The following is a 20,195-nucleotide window of genomic DNA, read 5'->3' as shown; positions in this document are numbered from 1 at the left end:
TGTCACATATCGCTCTTCTCCCCAGGTATTCAGCTACAGGAAGCCAAGTTATGGCCCCTGTTGTGATAGCTTTAACCCTACTGGCCGGCTCGCATCGCTTACTTGTCCTGGCTTGCCAGTCAGCAGCCACATTTGAACAACCATCACGGGACAGAGTAAAACCAGCACGTAAACAGTTGGTAAGCAATTGTTGTTTAGTGGGTTGTCTTTGTTGGTAGAGCGGCTGGCAATGATGTTCCCTTCTGACTGGCGCACCCGCAAGGACATCCATTTCGGGAATCGATCTTGCAAGAAGCCCTGATTGCAAATCCAATATCTCCTATCACTTCAAAGTTTGTGAGGGAAAATAGACTATGCTTATTGGTTTGTTCGGCGATCATGCCAGTTAAAGAGTGACAAATAATGGTGGGCATCAGTTTGCTATCCTGTTGCTTGAAGACTATAAAGAGTCTCCGCTTCGCAATCACCAACCACCAAACTTTCGCAACCACGAACCTCCCTCACCTGCCGCCATGAAGTTCCTCCACTCTGCATTTTTCTTGTTCATAAGTGGCGTTGCCATAGCAGAGCAACCAGCTCAAGTGACTGTGACTCTTGCCCCAGCCTCGACCGTCATCGGCTCATCCAGAGCCAACATCGACGGCGTAGAGCTCTTCAACGGAATTCCCTACGCTCAGCCACCTTTAGGCCAGCTTCGCCTCAAGCCCTCCCAGAGATTTAACGGACCTTTTGGTACTCTCGATGCTACCAAAATTGCACCGACTTGTCCTCAGTTCCGTGGGGCGCCCCCTGCCTTTGGCGATGCCTTCACGCAGCTCATCTCAAGCTCCATCAACACTACCTTCTTCCAGACCTCTCTCCCTTCGAGTGAGGACTGTCTGACACTCAATATTGTTCGGCCTGCAGGGACTAACTCGGATGCCAAACTGCCTGTGCTGCTCTGGATTCACGGTGGAGGCTTCCAGGTCAGTGTCTCCTTTTCCGCCCGAACCACCCCGTCACTGACTATAAGACACAGGTCGGCTCAGCTACCCAGTACGACGGTTCTTTCGTGGTCAACAGTTCTGTTACAGCCCATAAGCCCGTCATCTATGTTGCCATTAACTATCGTCTCGCCGGCTATGGTTTCCTGGGCGGCAAAGAGATCCTCGCTGATGGTTCCGCCAACATCGGCCTCCGTGACCAACGCATGGCCCTGGAATGGGTTGCCGACAACATCGCTTTCTTCGGTGGTGATCCAGACAAGGTCACTATCTGGGGCGAGTCAGCCGGGTCTTTGTCCGTCTTCAACCAGCTGAGTCTGTATGCTGGCAACCACACGTACAACGGAAAACCCCTTTTCTGCGGAGCAATCATGAACTCTGGCTCCCTCTTCCGAGCAGACCCTATTGATTGTCCCAAGGCTCAGACCGTCTATGATACGGTTGTCAAAAACGCCGGTTGTTCCTCGGCGAACGATACCCTTGCCTGCCTGCGTAATGTCGACTACGACACGTTTGACCAAGCAACAAACTCCGTTCCAGGATTCATCTCTTACAACTCCATTGCTCTATCCTACCTCCCACGACCCGATGGCGAAGTATTGACGGACAGTGCTGAGGTCATTGTGCAATCTGGCTCCTACGCGGCTGTGCCCCTGATCATCGGCGGCCAGGAAGACGAAGGGACATTGTTCTCATTCACCCAGAGCAACTTATCCGATACCTCCGCCCTTGTCGAATATCTCTTCACTCTATACTTTCACGGGGCCACCAGAAGTGAGCTAAAAGCCTTGGTCGATACATACAATGACTCTATCCCGGCTGGATCACCTTACAGCACTGGCTTCACCGGTGAGGTGTACCCAGGTTTCAAGCGTCTGTCCTCTCTCCTCGGTGACATTGGCTTCACACTAGCCCGACGTTCCATGCTCTACCACGCTTCAAAAGCGAACCCTACCGTTCCTATCTGGAGCTACGAAGCCAGCTACGACCGCGGCACACCCGTCCTGGGAACATTCCACGGCTCTGACCTCCTTCCCGTCTTCTTTGGTGACCCCCAGACTTTTGCCAGCCAGAGTCTTTTCAACTACTACTTCAACTTTGCATACTCTCAAGATCCCAATAGCTCTTCCAACAAAGGAGACCAGTACCCTCGCTGGCCCAAGTGGGGTGACAAGAAGGAGTTACTGCATCTGTTCCGGGACAACTCTAGTCTTTTGACGGATGACTTTCGATGGGATAGCTACACGTGGATGATGGCGAATGAAGAGTTGTTACGGTTCTGAGTGTCTGCTGAGATGGTGACTGATAGGACATATCATAGAGTCAATGTAGCTAGGCAATGCTGGAGAGGAGACAAAGCCTTTCGTTGATCTAGTAATCCTCCTCTTCTAACCAGGTGTTTTAAGGGGTAATTCCCGCCCCAGAATCCATGCCAGCTGATCCTACGACGCCTATATTCACAGTTACATGATCTTCGTGTGTTTCTTAAATATTAAAAATAAGCGGCCCACCTTTGTTCAAGCCTTATGATACCATGGTCGATATATCCTGCCCTATCGGAGTTCTATTCCCACAAGCTCCCTCTCACCCATTCCCACCTCATACGCAATCTCCTTCTCGAGCGTAGAAAACGAACACCGCCCGACATTGAGGTAGGAATCATCCACCTTGCGAATCAGCAAAAACTCCACGACCCCCTTGAGGAGAACGACGTGGTCACCTTCCGCCGCGCTCCAAGGCACAAACATGAGCCCGCCATCTGGTGCTCGAGCCAACCTTGATCTTCCCCGGTACAGCTTTTCCGCGTCCTTCTCGGCTTGGGCCATCTCTATTTCAAACTGTGTCTGATTCGAAATTCTTCTCAAGAAATCTGATATGGATGAGCGATACATCATGTATTGTTCTTCCGGGCTGACTTGGTCTGCCAGCTCGTCGCTAAGTATTCGCCTCGGGGGTTCATCCAAAACCCTACACCTCCATGATACTCCAAGCCCTATATTAAAGAGAAATTCCTCTCCAAATGCATACATGTACTTTGACTCGGTGGGACTATCGTCTGTCTTATTTGTCGATTGCCCGTTGACCAGGAGGTATTGAAGTGCTCTGATGACTCTCAAGACCTCTGGCATCTCCCAAACATTTTCTTCTTGACACTCAGCCCCCAAAGCCTTTGCGAGGGTCACCAGAGGATGAATATGGCGCGTGTAAAAAGGCGGCGAGTTGAGCATCTCGAATAAAAATATGGCAAAGGGTAACCAAGTGTCATCGTTGAAGGAGATGACTGGGCCCAGATCCAGGACGGTCGAAACGAAGACGGCGCGAACAAATAAGCTCCGCTCTCGTATAAAGACATCGGGTGATGGACCGCAGTCCATCCACGGACTTATATCTGAGGTCATTTTCCACAATCGTTCGAAAGGACGAGGAGGATTGGCATCACTTCCAGATGACATACGCCGCTGAAGGTTGGGAACCCAAGAAGCGAATTCGTATGATTGCTCAAGCTCGTCTTGCATGGCAAGCCCTGCATGGTAAAGGAAAAAGAGAAACTCGAAGGGGAAGTCGGATGGGAGGTCGATAAGCTCGGCACAGAGATCGATATAAACCGACTCGAGAGACTTTTCTGGACTATAGTCTGGCTTGAGCTTGAGGTCGGCAACTCCAAGGAGGGCATAAACATGGTCCTTGGGTTCTCTTGCTTCCAGAGTCCCGCCAGTAGACACGATAGCCCTGCGTGCCATTTGATGCTCTTTTCTTAGTTTTGCATCTTCTGACGCCTTTTCTGCCCCGACAAGAGTTCTCGCCCAATTGATAGACAGGAATATGGCCGCATCGAATTCATCTATTGCGTCACAAACAGAGTGGTCGGTTCCCTCGGGCGTAGGCTGTACTTGAGCAGCGGAAAGCCAAGAATGCGCATGCAAAAGAGTACTCAGTTCCATCAGCAAGGTTCGATAGATAAAGACGGGTCGACGAGCCAGCACCACTTCTTGGAATATCCATGCTCGCTTCCAGTACGTCAGGCAGCAAAAGACATCGATGGCAGAGCCAACTGTCACTCCGAGATGGTGAGACAGGTGGCAAGAGAAGGCGAGATATTCTGCCACCCGGCGCATCTTGGCTCTTTTTGGTTCGTCATTAGGTGTTGAGACGAAGCCATCTTCATCTGCGCCTGTTGCAATAGACCCAATCGCATAAAAGGCGCATTGCATCTCCTTCTCTGGTGCCTTGAAATCAAGAGCGCAAAAGACGACCTCGGCCATGGAGTAAACTTCCTTCATGAGTTGTACCTGCTCACCCTTCTCTTGGCTGTCAGCCTGATTGATGCAGATGGCGTCAGCCCACAGTCGACAAGACCCGACGTCGCGGTCACGAAAGATGGCCCTCCAATGAAAGATGGCATATTCTAGGGCATTGCCAAGGCTTGAGGTGATGCTGCGGTAAGAATCATTGACGGTGATGTCTTGGGTGTCGCTTTCGTCTCCCCAGACGTAGGAAAGGGCGCAGAATGAGGGGTTATCCAGGAGAGACACGGTGTGGAACTTGCAGACTATCTCGGGTGTGATGGAGACAATCTCGAGTAGCCTGATCTCTTTCCGGGATGTGTCCAGTGGCAGATAATGTTTCTCCAACTCGGAGGCAGACATAATGAGTCCCTTGATGAGATGGTGAAAATTGAAGTGGCAAGGTTGCTTCGAGGATGGTGATTACAACATCATACAAGACCGGAGATCCTATTGATGCCACTTGTGCACTGGCCTGGTTGCACTAAGCCCATGTGTGCAGAAGCCAGGCCTGGGGAGGTCCCCGGTCGTCCAAGTAAAGTTGAGGAAGATACGCACATTTGATATTGAGGATATTTCTACCCGTTAATTTGCATAGCTTCCTTTTCGACAAGTTGTTCAACGACCAGGATCGTCGCCTTCGGCAATCATACTCCGAAATGGGAGCTATTCTCGTGCTTCACATCGACTCCACAACGGAAAACACATCGTAATCCGACAACTCTCACCCGTCTTCACAATCTTTTCTTTTCAAGCACTTTCTTCCTTGTTTAACTATATTCTCATCAAATACTTCAACCACAGAAGCAGCACCTTTTCTACCCAGACAAGCTTATCTATCCAAAAATGTCTTCGGCCCCCAAGTCCGAGAGGAAACCCCGCGTTGTTTGCCTCGGAAAACCCAAGTTTATCGGGGATGACTACCTTGAAGAGTTTCAAAAAGATTTCGACTACGATGTAAGTCGATGCCCTCAACAAGAGTTTCATCGCAATTTCTTAGACTCTAGAACCAAAAACAACTAACCATGCCAAGGTCCTCGACGTTACCAACCACCAGCAAGCCCTGGAACAGCTCCCTCTCATGATCGCAGAGCATGGCCCAATCGATGCCTTTGTCATCCGCATGGGAAGACCTCCATTTCGCCCCTTCAACGAAGAGCTCTTCGGGCCGCTTACTCCGCACTGTCGCATCATCGCCTCTGCCTCGGCCGGCTACGACGACTTTGACCTGGACTGGCTGACCTGGAACAACATCTACCTCTCCAACACCATCGACGCCGTGGCGGAGGCCACCGCCGACATGTCCTTCTTTCTGACTCTGGCTGTCATCAGGGACGCTTACCGTGGTGAGCGAGATGCTCGCAACGGTACTTGGAACCGTCTTGTAGTTCCGAGCCGAGATCCCACGGGTATGACGCTTGGTATCATCGGTATGGGCACTATCGGCAAGTATGTCGCAAAGCGGGCAGCCGTCTTCAACATGAAGATCAAGTACTACAACCGACGGCAACTGAGCGCGGAAGATGAAGCCAAGTATAGTGCCTCTTACTGCTCGTCTTTGAATGAGTTGCTGGCTGAATCAGATGTTGTATCCGTCAACTGCCCGCTCAACAAAGAGACTACAAACCTGATCTCGACAAAAGAGTTTGCAATGATGAGAGACGGGGCTTTCATCGTCAACACGGCCCGTGGCCCAATTATCAACGAGGACGCTCTTATTGAAGCTTTGGAGAGCGGGAAAATCACGCGAGCTGGGCTGGACGTTTTCTTGGGCGAGCCAAACATCAACGACTATTTTAGAAAGAGCGACAAGGTGGTGATTCAGCCGCACATTGCAGGCTTGACGGATCTGTCGTTCCAGAAGGGTGAAAGGGAGGCGTTTGATAACATCAAGGCATTGTTCAAGACTGGGAAGCCGCTCTCGCCAGTCAATGAGATCAAGCCTACGCAAAGAACATGATCTATTACTAGAATAGTCAAAGAGCTTGGCTTAGTCTACATGATTGCAATCTAGATCTAGAAGTAATTGGATGCCCAATCATGCTTCTCCAACATCCCAGTGCCGATCAACTGCGGGATCGGAGTTGTTGTCCGGCGCAAGCCGAGCCTGATATTACGTGCTCTCTCAACGGAGTGGCTTATCCGCCGTCGAATCGGAAACTCACATATATGCCGCAACGCCTCGATAGACTATCCTTCAAACTTACCTATATCCGTCGCGGAAACTCTACATCCTCAACTGAACCCAGCAACTCTATCAACATGTCAACCCCTCCCGCCAAGACCGACTCCATCATCATTGTTGGTGCCGGCATCTTTGGCCTCAGCACGGCAATCCATCTTGCTCGCCGAGGATACACGAACGTCACCGTCTTTGACAAACAGCCGTACGAAAAGACCTTATACTCTTATACTGCAGGCTGCGATGCTGCCTCTGCCGGTTCGTACTACGATTCGCCTACATCACAGCTAAAACTAATGATGCACAGACATCAACAAGATAATTCGCTCTGCGTATGGAGCTCAAACAGAGTACCAAGATCTCAGCGCCGAAGCTCTCGAGGCTTGGGATGCCTGGAATGCAGAGCTCAAAGCTGGCGGCTCGTCAGTCCCTCCGGGCATGACGTCCAACGACGTCGTCTGGATCAACAATGGCTTCCTCTCACTATCCGATGCAACAACCCTCCCAGACTTTGAGAGAGCCACCGTGGACAACATGGAAGCTTCTGGCCAGAAAGGAACACAGCTCATCAACAATGACGAGAACCATCTTGAACTGGCGGCCGAGAAGGGCAGGAGTTCGGCGATGCAGCCTTTCAGCAAGAAAGCTCTTGGTGTGCTCGACACGACAGGCGGTATTGCAGTAGCCGATAAGGCATGTCGATTTGCTTTGCACAAGGCCAAGTCCCTCGGCGTGCGCTTCATCCTCGACCCAGCCGCCGGTCGTCTGGCATCCGCCATTCAAGGCACCAATGGCAAAGTCACTGGTATCCGTACAGCAGACGGTAAATCCCACTCATCAGCCATTACAATCATCGCTGCTGGTGGCTGGACACCAATTCTCGTACCCTCCCTCGACAATCTCGCCGAAACAACCGCGGGCTCAGTCATAATCCTCAAGATTCCCGAGTCCTCGCCGCTCCGCGAACGGTTCTCGCCTTCGCGGTTCCCATCGTTTTCGTTCAACATGCGAGAAGGTGCCGAAGGCGGAGTCTACGGTTTCCCTGTAGATGAGTATGGTCACCTCAAAATCGGATATCGCGGAACCAAGTACACGAACCCAAGGGTGCAGGCAGACGGCCAAGAGCGCAGTGAGCCCATCACAAGGTGGACTGAGAAAGAACAAATTACCAAGATCCCAGAGCAGGCCCTGCGTGTCTTGCGCAAGTTCCTGGCCGAGTACCTCCCTGAGCTGGAGGCAGAAGGCATCGACATCTGGTTGACAAGGCTGTGCTGGTACAACGACTCCTTCGACAACCACTACGTGATTGACCGCGTTCCTGGCCATGAGGGTCTAGTGGTTGCAACTGCTGGGAGTGGACACGCCTTCAAGTACCTTCCAAACATTGGAAACTGGGTTGTCGACATCCTAGAAGGTGTAGGATTGGATAGGCCTGCGGTGAAGGCGTGGCGATGGAGAGAGAAGCCGGCTGGACAGGAAGTTGTGAATAGCCTCATGGAGGGGTCAAAGGGGGAGAGGGCTCTAGGAAACACTCCTCTAGTATCAGCAGATGCTCCGAGCTCTCAGCTATGAAAGAAGAGACCATCAAGCATGGTCAGGTCGCCGAATTGTGTTTCTCATATCTATTCCCCAAAGAAGCACAGGGCACCATGATGTTGAAAAGTTCTGTGAAGTTCAACTCAACTCTTGTACCTAGTTACATAGCCCTTGAAGTCCCATTATATCCGCAAGATTCAGGTCACCTAACCATGCCTCCTTCGCAACGTGCATACTCCAGTTCTTCACCTTGCCATGAAAAACATCAAAACCACATAAAACATCATTAATAATACATAAGTTCCACAGGTGAGTGCAAAGACAGGAAGGCCGGTGAAGGTGACACGATAATCCAAGCCGAGACTGATGTCAAGACTGAAAAAGGAAAGAGCATAGGAGCAGGCGGCAAAACCGTAAAGGGCGAAATTCAGTCCATGGCAGACCGCCGGGCGGTTGAGCCACTTTCTTGCTCCCCGAAACTCCTCGCCAGAGAGATTGATAAGGATCAAGGCGAATTTGGTTACCGGCTGAGCAACAAAAGCCCAAACCCACATCATGCGGATTAAAGTAAGCAGAGAGCTAGATATGTGGTAGGTACCAAACACAACAAACCACACTCCAGTAATGAGCAGCTGCAGACAAGACCAGAAGCATATTGCTGGAGCCCAGTTGGTTTCGTAGTAATTTCGCTGCAGGCACCCTGGTTCTTGGCTCTGTGGATCTATTTCGAGTTGCATCGGAACCTGTACCGGCGAGGCTCCTACTCTTGGCTCAGGGAGGAAACTCGTACTCTCGGCATCGTTGCGGAACCGCCCCTCGGATCGACCCTCGGTGGTTCTTATGGAGGTCGGGTCACCGACCGGGCTGGAAGATTGGTAGTTTTGCCCTACTGATATATCCAGAGGCTCCATGTCCACTGCCGATAGATTATTAGCAGGCTCAGACTCTCCAACAAAAGCTCCAAGTGCCGTTATGGCCGGTCCAAGAAGCATCAGGACGGGTAAAGTCTGGCCAAATGTCCATGTGGTACTTGTTTCATCACCTCTGAGACGGGAGGCAGCATTTTTCAGTGATTGAAGATGAAGCGTGGCCCAGAGACCAGAAATGATGAGCCAATAGATCTACAATGAACAAGTCAGCATGTACAAGCCTTTAAATGGGGAAAAATCCCACCTCAGACTGCGCAGATACAAAGATGTCAAGATAAAAGCGCATGGCAAGGAACATTGCCAGGCAAGGCTTAACCACGATAAGAAGCCACTGCCTCTCATTCAGAATCCGGGGAAACGGACGTCTGGTCGGTGATAGCTTGAGAAGAGCCTGTTTGGCCAGATCGCGTGCCCTTCGACGCAAGGTCTTAATAAGGAATTTGGATACAAAGGGGAATATCCGCATGACTCTGCCAAAGAAGTTGAGTACCACCAGAATCATGCTCACAATCATGGACTGAAAAGCTGACGTGCGGGAAAACGGAGTATAAGTGCGATTCCGGTGGTCTTGGTCCGCTTTCGCTTTGAACTTGTGATACGCCTTCAGGCTCTCAGTGGGTTTAAAGAAACATATCGCAGGAGATCTCGGTTCGCAAATGGTAAGAAAAAGAGTATGCTCACGATCATCAATTCGCGGCCTGTTGAAGAAGGCCGTGGGGCCCAGGGCGATCAACAGAAGCACCATGAAGAAGAACATAAGAGCAAGTCGCCATCCGCGCTCCCACTGATGAGAGTGGAAATAGCCCCGCAGTGCTGTCAGGCCGGAGAGATGCGTAATGTTGGAGAGCCATGCGAGGTACACGACGAGGAGCCAATGATAGGCAGACAAGCCTTGGTTGAGAGACAGAAATCCGCTGATGAGGAGACCAAGTCCAGCAATCAGCTGGAGATCGACAAAGTTTAGAATGCACTGTAAAAGAAAAACGGGCTCGGTCAGATCAAGGAACAGCACGCTACCTGCTGAAACTAACCTTTGTCATGCTTCGTTGAAGTCTAGAGAGGCCAAAGGATCGCCCGGCCTTTCCGAAGCAGCCCAGTCTCCTCAAAAGCCTCGTACTACATCTTCTGAGGAAGCCGAGCAGCATCGAGTCGATTGGGTTAGGCCTGAACGAAGTCTCAGGCCCTTCTGTACAGCCTCGGCGAGCAGCATCGCTAAATGGATCGAGTTCCGGTTCAAAGAAGATCAAATAGTAGGCGATGAGAATGACAACCATCAGCCAAGCCGTCCCGAGGAATCCTACAAGCACCTAATGTCGATTGAGCCATTAGCCCGCGCAATTCTGCCGATAACCAGAACTTACACCGAGTCCCTCAATGTCTTCGTACGGCTCTGGGTAATTGTTCCACCGCCTTGTTACGTTGTAAGTGCAGTTTATCATGTCTTGGTCGTGGCACGCTTATGGATGAGTTATCTTGTGGCGCGAGGGAAAGCTGGCAAGCGAACGGGTTTTGTTTGATGAACTCGGGCTTGGCGTTACGTGAAGCCACTCATGTGATCATCGAAACCAGGCTCTGGAGCAATTTGACCAACGAGAGGAATGGAAGAGGCTTGAGGGAACCTGACTTGACCTTGGCAGCTCTGAAAGTGCGACAGGTAGGTCACCAACAATTGGCACTCAGGATTCTGCCCCTACCTAGGTAACCACAATCGACATGCCCTCCTTCAACCAGACCGGCTCCCACTCACTTCTTCTCATACGGATCCTTGAAGAAAATAACCTGCACCGTCATATCATCCCTCACATTCCGACTCATGGGCGAATACGTCGTCAGCGCTCCCAAAAACAACCCCCTCCTCGACCCCCCAAGCGCATTCTTGACCAGACACACAGCCGCGCTGTCCAGATCCTCAATCACAAAGTGCTCCGGCGTAGCCTGCCACCCATCCCTCGGTTTACCCTTGAGCTTGGTCTCCTTGAAGGGCTCCGGCTTGCCGGCCTTCTTGGCCGCGAGCCAGCGTGACACGCACGTGACGGCATCGTCGTTGCTGATCACATCCCAGAGGCCGTCTGAGGCGAGGATGACAAAGTCTTCAGTTTGGACCTTGCGGGTCGTCACTTCGGGGCGGGCAGTCATGTATGGGGGTGTCTTGAAGTTGGGTCGTGGGGATGTGCCGTAAAAGTTGTCTCGCGCGGTGCGAATGAGCTCATCCGACCACTTCCAGCGGTGGTCGCCAAAAGCTCTGGTGACGGCCATTCCCAAGAGTCGTCCAGAGTCGGGATTGAGGATGTCATCCTTCTCTCCAGGATGCTCGCGGTCGAGTCTGTCCACCTCGTCTTGGTTGAAGCCAGTCTGGTCCTTGCTCAGGACATCAGCCTCGTACTTGCGTCCTTCTTGAGACCAAGCTCCACGAACGGCGCGAGAGTCTCCAGTGACAGCAGTTCGCAAAGTCGAGGTGTGAGGTTCGTAGATGGAAAGAAGAGCGCATGAGCCTGCAATAGCGGGTGCGATTGCAGAAACGACCTCGGCTGAACCTGGTTCGTGGCCTGCCTCGATAGCTTTGATGGCGTTGTTGTAGATGCGGTCATCGAGCCGCTCAAAAGCCTTCTTGATGGTGTCGTCGACCAGCTCATGGGAGCTACCGGCTTTAATGCTGGAGAGAGCACCCGATACATACGGAACAAGAGCTCCTCTCAGTACCTTTGAGGTTGCCCAACCACTATTTCCATGTATCAGTAGTTGACCTTGGTTCACAGTTCGAGAGCGACTCACGCATGTCCATCATAGACGCCAGAGTACAGCGTACCAGCACCACCGATGCCCTTGGCTACCTTAAGATCCCAGTCATCCTCGATGGGATTGTTGCTCGATACTCGGGCAACATCTACCCGACCCTTGACACCTCCGTGTCCTTCAAAGGCAAAGGTATGGACATCTTGGCGCAGTTTGGCGTTCGCGGTCTCGAGGGTCAACGCCTTGATGGGAGACTCGACCGAGATCTGGTCTTCGGCAACAAAGTCTTGCAGAGGAAGGACATCGCCCGATCTGGATGTAGAGGGCTTCTTGTCGTCCTTGCCGCTGAAGATGTACAGGCCAGCCCCTCCGGTGCCGACAATGGCGGCTACGGGCCACACATACCCACCGCCAGCTTTTGACGCAGTGGACGAGAAGCGTGCTTGTGTGCAACGCGCCGACACTCGCTTGAGCGCCGGACCAGAGGTACGTAGAGTTCTAACGGGTATGCGAAACATGATGTGTGCTCTCGTGTCAACCTGAAGGGAGGTCGGTGAGTCGTGTGAGATGCCAGGAGTCTCAAGTTACACAGTTGGCAGGACAACTCACGATCCAGGGTTTTGTGTCGAGACCTTGCCGATGAGAGAGGCTGGAAAGGCTGTGTTTCCCGAGTAAAGATGCTCTGGGTAGTATATTGATGATGAATAAGTTTTAGGCTTTTGGAAGGATGTTGAGTTGATCGGTTGCTCGTTGCAGGTTGAATGGAAGAGGGAGATGAACCTGATGAGTTGTTTACCCTAGACGAGAGCGTGAGAAATCGATCGCCTCACTTTCTCTCGACAGCCTCATATTTGACCAAAATTCATACCCTGTGTCCTAGGGTAGGTAAGGATTGCATAAATAGTTAAAGGGCCTCTCTAAACTCTATCGCCTGAGGATTGTTAAAGATAGCCTCTGGTATGGGTGCCAAAGACCTCCAATGCCATCTATGCAAGTCCTTACACTAAGTGTTTGAGACGAGATGTTGCTGTCACACTCACAATGCACTCAATACCGAATATTGCACAAAGAATCGACAAGGTATTCATTGCCCAGACCCAGAGATATGTACAACGCCGAATTACAACCAAGATGCGAGCCCAGAAGAAGTGCCACTTCAGCTGTTGGCAATCTCCTCCTCCTCATCCTCCCATTCACCGTCCTCCTCCATCTTCTCATTGACCTTGTACTCGGCATCCCCAGCCAAGCCTTCACTGTCAAACTCGTCGACATCCATGTCGCTATCGTACTCAAACTCGTCCTCATCATCTTCATCATCCTTGTTGCCGTTCTTGGCCTTGGCAGCCTTCTTGCGCTCCACGTTGGCCTTTTGCTCCTTCTTTCGCGCCTCCTTCTCTTGCCGTCTCTTCTCCCATCGCTTCTCCAGCTCCTTGATCTCCTCCTTGGACTTGTGTACATACTCGTGCCACATGACCTTGCCTGAGCAGAGACCCTCTTCCACCTTGGTCAAGCGTAGACGCATGCGAGGACCCAGCTCAACCAGCTTCACAGCACGGCGCTCCACGTTCTCCTCCTCGACACCGGCCTCGGCCTCAGCCTGGGCGGCTTGTTGTCTGGCCTTGGCAGACAAGACCTTTCGGGTTGTAGAGTCCAAGATCTCAACCTCGGCGTCTGTATCCATCTCGCTACCGCTCGTCGCATCCGTCATGTATCCCTCTCCATTCTCGCCTCCGATCAAAAAGTCGGCAACATCCTCCAGCTTTCCAAGATTCGGCATCTTGCCTTTTCGGCTGGTCTTTGTAGACACAAACTGCTCGGCCGCGTTAAGTCTTCGCAGAGGCTTCGAGACCGTTGTCGACTTTGTTGTAATAGCATAGTGTCGGAAGTTGAGGATAAAAGTGCCATCGTCCTCCTCTGATTGTTCGCGGTTCAGGAGCAATACTCGTCGGATCGACTTGAGGGGCGTAGCTTGAGGGTTGATGGGAGGGAAGAGGGACTGGAATACGGTCGTAGCGAGGGATTCGAGGTGCTTAGGAACTTTTGACTTGGCATCCGAGTCGGGACGGCTAAAGTTGTTCATGACCAGCTGAGATTTGTTAGCGGAAGCATCACCAGTAGTCTGAAGCTTCTTACCAGAGGAGGAGTGATAAACTCCTTGCCGCCACCCTTGGGATGCTTCTGCGCTCGCTGCACATCCTTGCACAGCGAGTACTTTTCCACGCGAAAGTTCATGGTAGGTCCTCGAGGCGTCAAGGCGACTCGGAGGTTGGTGTTCCCGCTCTCTGACCGCGAAAACAGAAGCAGGTGAGTAACTCCCAATGGACCGCACATGACGGCGTAATCCTTCAATCGGTTTCCTCTCCGCTCCCTCAATCGACTAGCAGTACCGGGCTCCATGACTTTTCGCACGTCGGCCGCAAGCTGGCTAACGCTGGAACCGACCTCGCCAGCACCAATTCGAATCACCATGGACTTGGGGTCGCGTGCTGAGGCATGGCCGGGGGCGTCGACCTCGGGGTTGTTCGCACCCACGTGGGTTCTCTTCTTTGTTCGTTTACGGGCCATTTCGAATTGATGTTGTAAAGAATGAAGCTGCAAGCTGCGAATGGATCTCGTCGCAAATCGCAGGGAAAGAAAAAAAAGTTGGAGGGGACCCGCGATAAGACTAGCGCACGTGCGATAAGGGACCCACTAAATCTTGTTCTCGACGGAGTTAAAGGTGGATGAACCTTTCCAGGACGAGATAATCTTTACGCAAACGCAAAATGGCCAACGTCAAGAGCGCAAAGCGAAGAAAGGTCGCGCACGATGCGCCCAAGGCTAAGAAGCCTGTGGCCAAGGAGGTTCCTGCTGAGCCAGCCCCCGAGTCTGAGGATGAGGAGTCCGAGGAGGAATCTGCTACTCTAGAGGAGCCTTCCGCTGAGGAGACACCCGATGCTCCCAAGAAGACCTTCAAGGACCTGGTAGGACAAATATGGCTATTCGCTTGACTACAGAATGCTAATATGGACCTAGGGTGTCAACGACGCTCTCTGCGAAGCCTGCGAGGCCCTCAATTACAAGTACCCGACCCCGATCCAAGAAAAGTCCATCCCCGTCGCTCTCCAAGGTCGCGACATTATCGGCCTCGCAGAGACCGGTAGTGGAAAGACTGCCGCTTTCGCCCTCCCCGTTCTCCAGGCTCTTCTCGACAAGCCTCAGCCTCTGTTCGGCCTCGTCCTCGCTCCGACCCGCGAGTTGGCAACCCAGATCGGTCAAGCCTTTGAGGCGCTGGGATCGCTGATTTCGCTGCGATGCGCTGTCATTGTGGGAGGTCTGGACATGGTTCCTCAGGCGATTGCGCTTGGAAAGAAGCCTCATATCATTGTTGCGACTCCGGGTCGTTTGGTGGACCATCTTGAGAAGACCAAGGGTTTCTCTCTACGAACACTCAAGTACCTCATCATGGATGAGGCTGATCGTCTCCTGGACATGGATTTCGGTCCCAGCATCGACAAGATCCTCAAGTTCATCCCCCGAGAGCGACGCACATATCTCTTCTCTGCAACTCTCAGCTCCAAGATCGAAAGTCTTCAGCGAGCCAGTCTGAGGGACCCCGTGCGCGTGAGCATCAGCTCCAACAAGTACCAGACCGTGTCAACCCTGATCCAGCACTACATGTTCATCCCTCACCCTCAAAAGGACACATATCTCATCTACCTGGTCAACGAGCACACTGGAAAGTCAACCATCGTCTTCACCCGGACCGTGTGGGAAACCCAACGTGTGGCTATTCTGTTGAGGACGCTTGGCTTCGGCGCAATTCCTCTGCACGGTCAACTCTCGCAGTCATCACGTCTGGGGGCGCTCAACAAGTTCCGCGCCGGCACCCGCGACATCCTCGTAGCCACTGACGTTGCGGCGCGAGGTCTGGACATTCCCAAGGTCGACGTGGTGCTCAACTACGACATGCCGCAGGACTCAAAGACTTATATCCACCGAGTCGGCCGAACTGCCCGTGCCGGAAAGTCTGGCGTCGCCATCAACCTGGTGACTCAGTACGACCTCGAGATCTACGCGCGCATCGAGGCGGCGCTCGGAAAGAAGCTGACCGAGTACCCCAGCGAGAAGGAGGAGGTCATGACGTTCCAGAGCCGTATACAAGAGGCACAGCGTCACGCGAGGATTGAGATGAAGTCCATGAGCGAGGCCAAGGGCAGCAAGGGCACCATTAACGGCAAACGGGGCAAGAGGGATGGCAAGCGTCGTCGTGACGACATGGACAAGGAGGAGGGTTAAAGACTTTGAACTTGGAGGATGACTTGGGAGTTGACTCAGGGATGATTCATGGCGTTAGGTCCAGGGAGGTTATGTTGAGAAAAGTTCTGTCAATGTTTGAAGCTGTGTTAGAAAAGTGAGACCGTAATGAAGAGCCAATGGCCTTTGTCTAAGAGTCGTGATGTAACACCGCTATTCGCATTGACCAAGGCCCATCTTAATCTCAACGCTGACCCATCTCACGATACCTGCACACAAGAACCACGCACTCTATGCTGAATCATCGCCACTAGATTGGCATCTCGTGTTAGTAATTCCCAACTCAGCCCTACTATACTCCTGAATCAGGCATATATGAGACGAAACCACAGCCCCCGAGTCAATCCTCAATTTAACCTGCGCGCTACGGAGTACATCAGACTAAACTAGCCCGCAACACCATCCCACAACCTTGAAACATTCCCAAGACTCTGGGCAAACAGGCGAAATCGTCCCAGGAAAGCGGCCGCTGCAGCAGGGATGCCGAAGATCTCTCCTTTGTGAATGGACGCCTCGACCGTTTCTTGGCAGGTCAGCTCGTTTCATCTAGATCCCTGTCCCTAGTGGCGGCCGCTCCCGGGTTTTTGTTTGACGATTTGAGATGAAGGGGGAGGAGAATGAGGGGATCCCCTCTCTTGGTGTCACTCGATTGAGACCATGTTGGAAAGGTATATAACTGAAAGGATGTCTTTAGCTTGAAGTGAAGAAACATCATCTTTTGTTTGTGCAGTTTTACATTCGTTTCTTGGGTGCCTAGTTTTGCATCGTCCCTTCATTATTCCATCATTGATTGATACAACTTCAACACACTCTTTAGACATTTAGATTCAAATTCATCATGTACACTTCTGCTGTTCTTCTCGGCCTCGCCGCCTCTGCGAGTGCTCACATCGCCTCGTGGAACCCAGGCATGTACTGCAAGGTAAACCACCTCCTCTAACAACCTCTATCAAATCTAATATCTTCAGGGCGGAAACGACTCCTCCGTCGATAGCCCCAACACCAACCTCGCCGTGAACCCTCTCTACGACCTCCCAAAGAGCCAGTGGTGGATGCAAGCCGACCGCGGCTGCGACCTCGTTCCTCCTCCCGAGGGCGAGTTCCTTGAGCTCCCCGCCGGAAAGTCCTTTATGACTGAGCTGGCCAACAATCGCGCCTTCACGACTCTGTCGTATGACGGCACTCTCACTACAGACTGGCAGGATGGAAAGAACCGATCCATGCCTTGGAGAGGACCTGGAAACCCTCCCGGATGTCTTATGGATGGTGGAGATGGTTCCGGTGGTGAGCTGCACACTAGGAGTATTGAAACTACTGGTGGAACGGCCTGGGCCATTTCCTATGAGAGCGACATCAAGAAGGTTACCATGGACAACCTTGTCGTGTTCTCCGTCCGATACTAGTATGCCTCTCTTTAACTCACCCTCAGTCGAAACTAACTCTTGTCAGCTCTCCCTTCTTCCGCGAGACCTGGTACGACGTCCCAGCCGATCTTCCCGCGTGTCCCGAAGAGGGCTGCTACTGCGCCTGGCTCTGGATCCCCGACGGCTGTAAGCCCCCTTGACCCAATTTCGATAACAACACCTAATCATACTACAGGCGGCCAGCCCAACATGTACATGCAGAACCACCGCTGCAAGGTCACGGGCAGCACGTCCACCAAGAAGCTCGGCACGCCCAAGCCCCCCGTCTGGTGCCGCGACGACCCTACCAAGTGCGTCAAGGGCCCCAAGCAGATGATGGCCTGGAACCGTAAGCAAGCATCTCCAATAACGCATGGAATGAATACTAATATTGTGTGCAGAGGCTGAGGGCAACAACGTTTCTCCCCCCAACGGCAAGACTCCTACGTACAACCAGCGCATGGGTTTCATGGACGGTGCTCAGGACGATATCTTTGAGTAGATAGTAGTTGTTAATGCCATTCTCTGGGATGGTGGACATGAAAAGTGTACTATAGCATGGCATGTCCTTCCGGAAGGAATGTCATTTTGATTCTTCAAGCCTCTACCTGGCCCCTTTATTCAAGAAAACCCATAAAAGTTCGGTTTATTGCAAATGCCTTGCGCAAGCCAACCCCAGCCTTATTTTCTGCAAGAACATGACGTTGCATCACGGTTGATATTCCCATGTAGCCTTGCTGCTTTTCCAAGCATTGCTTCACTGCGTGGCACGCCAAGTTCATAGTAGCAGTCTACTCTTCTATCCAGTGAGCGTATCAGCTCGGCAGTTTTTAACCCGAGGGGTATTTTTGAGCCGGCAAGCCATCGACTACCGGAAGGATGTACTGGATTCTGATTCTATTGGATCGGGACGTGGCTTGTTAGTCAGGTTCTTCCATCTTAGCCGCAGGGGAGGACCTACTGCACCGCATTTCAGTAACGGCTCAAGAGCATTTGCCATGAAGGATATAAACATTAACTGCATGTATTCATGTGCATGCCATATACTCTTTGATGTTCTGGTTGTCAGAAAGTTGCAAGTAATAAATGGGTTCAAATAACATCTCATGTATAGCATGTCCAAATACTTTATGCCAGGCGAGAGATACAACTATCGAAGCCACCGTGAAGCCCTATTCCGTTACAATTCCAACATCACCAACAATAAAAGAAGCAAGAGAACCGCAGAACTTGAACTCTCGGGGCATAGGCGGTATAAGGTTAGAACTTGCTGGTCCACTTTAACCACAACGCATTGATCAGACCGACCCCCACCGCCAGGGATCCAAGTGTCGGTATGCCATGATGCTGAAGCGATTGGAGGTCTGGGACCACTTTAGATAGTACGAGGAGATCCTTGCTGGAGTCAGTATAATCGAGATATAACGTCAGTTCATCTTCGGTAGTTGTCTATACACCGAACCGCCGATGCTCGAGTATATATACTAATAACAACCTCATCACAATGGAGGCAAATCACGATCAAGCACTGAAATATTTACACCATGGGCTCTTACTCTCCTACAAACCGAGCTCTCTGGCTCTCCAGCTTTGATGACCCCCCAACACTCATCGACCTTCCCATCCCGGACGCAACAGCTGGAACAGTCGTCGTCCGCATCCTCGCAGCCCCAATCGTCCCCTACACGCAACTCGTCCACTCTGGAAAGCTCCCCCAGCTCAACCTCTCTCTTCCCTTGGTACCCAATCCCAATGCCGTCGGCCGCATTCACGCTGTTGGACCCGATGCTGTGCGCCTGAAACCCGGCGACCTTGTATATGTGGATGCCACCATCCGTGGACGCGATGACCCTAATGTCATGATCATGATGGGCCATCACGGCGGCGAAGGAACCGAGGGAAAGAAACTCATGCAAGGCGAATGGCGTGACGGTTCGCTACAGCAATACCAACGAGCACCACTCGAAAACGTCTACAAGCTAGACGAGCAAAAGCTTCTCAAGCAATGGGGCTACTCACCCGCCATACTCCAAAGCATCGCCCATTACAGTGTCGCAGGCGGAGCCATCATCGAGGCAGCAGACGTCAAAGTGGCAGAGATAGTCATTATCGGTCCATCTGGCGGCTCATTCGGCGGCCTCGCTGTGGAAGTCGCCCTCACATTGGGTGCAAACGTTATTGCCCTCGGCCGTTCAGAGGACAAGCTCATAGCCATGAAGGAAAAGCTCAACAACCCACGGTTCAGCTACGTTGTCATGACAGGCGACAACGAAATCGACACAGCCGCCATCCTGGCGCAGACGCCAAACGGCGCGGGAGCAGATGTAGTCAACGATTGGACTCCAGGAGCTCTCAAAACAGCTCCCTTCCTCACAGCCGCAGCAGGCGCTCTCAAGAGAAAAGGCAGAGTCGTTCTCAGTGGCGGCACACCTGGGCATCTCGAGATCCCTTACCACGTCATCGTGCACAAGGACCTCCAGATCATGGGCAAGTGGATGTGCGAGAAATCGACGCTCAATAAGCTCATCAACATGATGGAGAGCGGGAACCTCAAGGTCGGCGTCGAGAGCGGCACCAAGGTGGCCATCTTCAGTCTGGAGCAGCACGAAGAAGCCATTGACCATGCAGCCAAGAATGGCGCCTGGAGGAACTACACCGTCATTGCTCCCAATGACGAGTAACAAGGGAACAACCATGTACAAACAGATAGGCATAGAGCTAGAACCATAGAAGCAATAGACAGCAAGATAAAATGTCTTCAGAGCGTCTCTATTAGCAATACCGCTATACTTAAGTCATGTCTACAGTACCAAACTCCAATCCCCCACAGCTGCCCCTACCAAATATTG

The 20,195-nt window shown here is 52.0% G+C and overlaps 9 protein-coding genes across 9 annotated transcripts; 6 read left to right on the top strand and 3 right to left on the bottom strand.

Annotated features, from left to right (window-relative positions):
• Window positions 1-512: 512 nt before the first annotated feature.
• MRS44_009410 (uncharacterized protein) lies at window positions 513-2,266 on the top strand (the record flags this gene model as incomplete). Its single annotated transcript, XM_046271688.2, has 2 exons — window positions 513-965; window positions 1,019-2,266. 2 exons carry the CDS (start codon window positions 513-515, stop codon window positions 2,264-2,266), a joined length of 1,701 nt encoding a protein of 566 aa, XP_046125368.2.
• Window positions 2,267-2,536: 270 nt separating this feature from the next.
• MRS44_009409 (uncharacterized protein) lies at window positions 2,537-4,630 on the bottom strand (the record flags this gene model as incomplete). The annotated part of the gene is made up of 1 exon (XM_046280355.2): window positions 2,537-4,630. One exon carries the CDS (start codon window positions 4,628-4,630, stop codon window positions 2,537-2,539), a length of 2,094 nt encoding a protein of 697 aa, XP_046125369.2.
• A 483-nt stretch (window positions 4,631-5,113) lies between these two features.
• On the top strand, window positions 5,114-6,227 carry MRS44_009408 (uncharacterized protein; the record flags this gene model as incomplete). Its single annotated transcript, XM_046273143.2, has 2 exons — window positions 5,114-5,224; window positions 5,301-6,227. The coding sequence occupies 2 exons, from the start codon at window positions 5,114-5,116 to the stop codon at window positions 6,225-6,227; spliced, it is 1,038 nt and encodes a 345-aa protein (XP_046125370.1).
• A 302-nt stretch (window positions 6,228-6,529) lies between these two features.
• MRS44_009407 (uncharacterized protein) lies at window positions 6,530-8,021 on the top strand (the record flags this gene model as incomplete). Its single annotated transcript, XM_046271699.2, has 2 exons — window positions 6,530-6,707; window positions 6,757-8,021. The coding sequence occupies 2 exons, from the start codon at window positions 6,530-6,532 to the stop codon at window positions 8,019-8,021; spliced, it is 1,443 nt and encodes a 480-aa protein (XP_046125371.2).
• Window positions 8,022-8,230: 209 nt separating this feature from the next.
• Window positions 8,231-12,165, bottom strand: MRS44_009406 (uncharacterized protein; the record flags this gene model as incomplete). Its single annotated transcript, XM_065621279.1, has 6 exons — window positions 8,231-9,106; window positions 9,159-9,857; window positions 9,946-10,221; window positions 10,276-10,324; window positions 10,662-11,633; window positions 11,687-12,165. 6 exons carry the CDS (start codon window positions 12,163-12,165, stop codon window positions 8,231-8,233), a joined length of 3,351 nt encoding a protein of 1,116 aa, XP_065477351.1.
• A 638-nt stretch (window positions 12,166-12,803) lies between these two features.
• MRS44_009405 (uncharacterized protein) lies at window positions 12,804-14,212 on the bottom strand (the record flags this gene model as incomplete). The annotated part of the gene is made up of 2 exons (XM_046277747.2): window positions 12,804-13,733; window positions 13,781-14,212. 2 exons carry the CDS (start codon window positions 14,210-14,212, stop codon window positions 12,804-12,806), a joined length of 1,362 nt encoding a protein of 453 aa, XP_046125374.1.
• A 200-nt stretch (window positions 14,213-14,412) lies between these two features.
• On the top strand, window positions 14,413-15,925 carry MRS44_009404 (uncharacterized protein; the record flags this gene model as incomplete). Its single annotated transcript, XM_046272379.2, has 2 exons — window positions 14,413-14,610; window positions 14,663-15,925. The coding sequence occupies 2 exons, from the start codon at window positions 14,413-14,415 to the stop codon at window positions 15,923-15,925; spliced, it is 1,461 nt and encodes a 486-aa protein (XP_046125375.2).
• An 856-nt stretch (window positions 15,926-16,781) lies between these two features.
• MRS44_009403 (uncharacterized protein) lies at window positions 16,782-17,848 on the top strand (the record flags this gene model as incomplete). The annotated part of the gene is made up of 5 exons (XM_046272144.2): window positions 16,782-16,865; window positions 16,912-17,345; window positions 17,393-17,493; window positions 17,543-17,695; window positions 17,748-17,848. 5 exons carry the CDS (start codon window positions 16,782-16,784, stop codon window positions 17,846-17,848), a joined length of 873 nt encoding a protein of 290 aa, XP_046131886.2.
• Window positions 17,849-18,890: 1,042 nt separating this feature from the next.
• On the top strand, window positions 18,891-20,027 carry MRS44_009402 (uncharacterized protein; the record flags this gene model as incomplete). The annotated part of the gene is made up of 1 exon (XM_046282768.2): window positions 18,891-20,027. One exon carries the CDS (start codon window positions 18,891-18,893, stop codon window positions 20,025-20,027), a length of 1,137 nt encoding a protein of 378 aa, XP_046125377.2.
• Window positions 20,028-20,195: the final 168 nt, after the last annotated feature.

Source organism: Fusarium solani, assembly GCF_023522795.1.
Source record: "Fusarium solani strain SB1 chromosome Unknown bctg00000005, whole genome shotgun sequence".
Classification (NCBI taxonomy): Eukaryota; Fungi; Ascomycota; class Sordariomycetes; order Hypocreales; family Nectriaceae; genus Fusarium; species Fusarium solani.
Note: the sequence above shows the minus strand (reverse complement) of the source record. Positions and strands in the feature narration are given on the sequence as shown.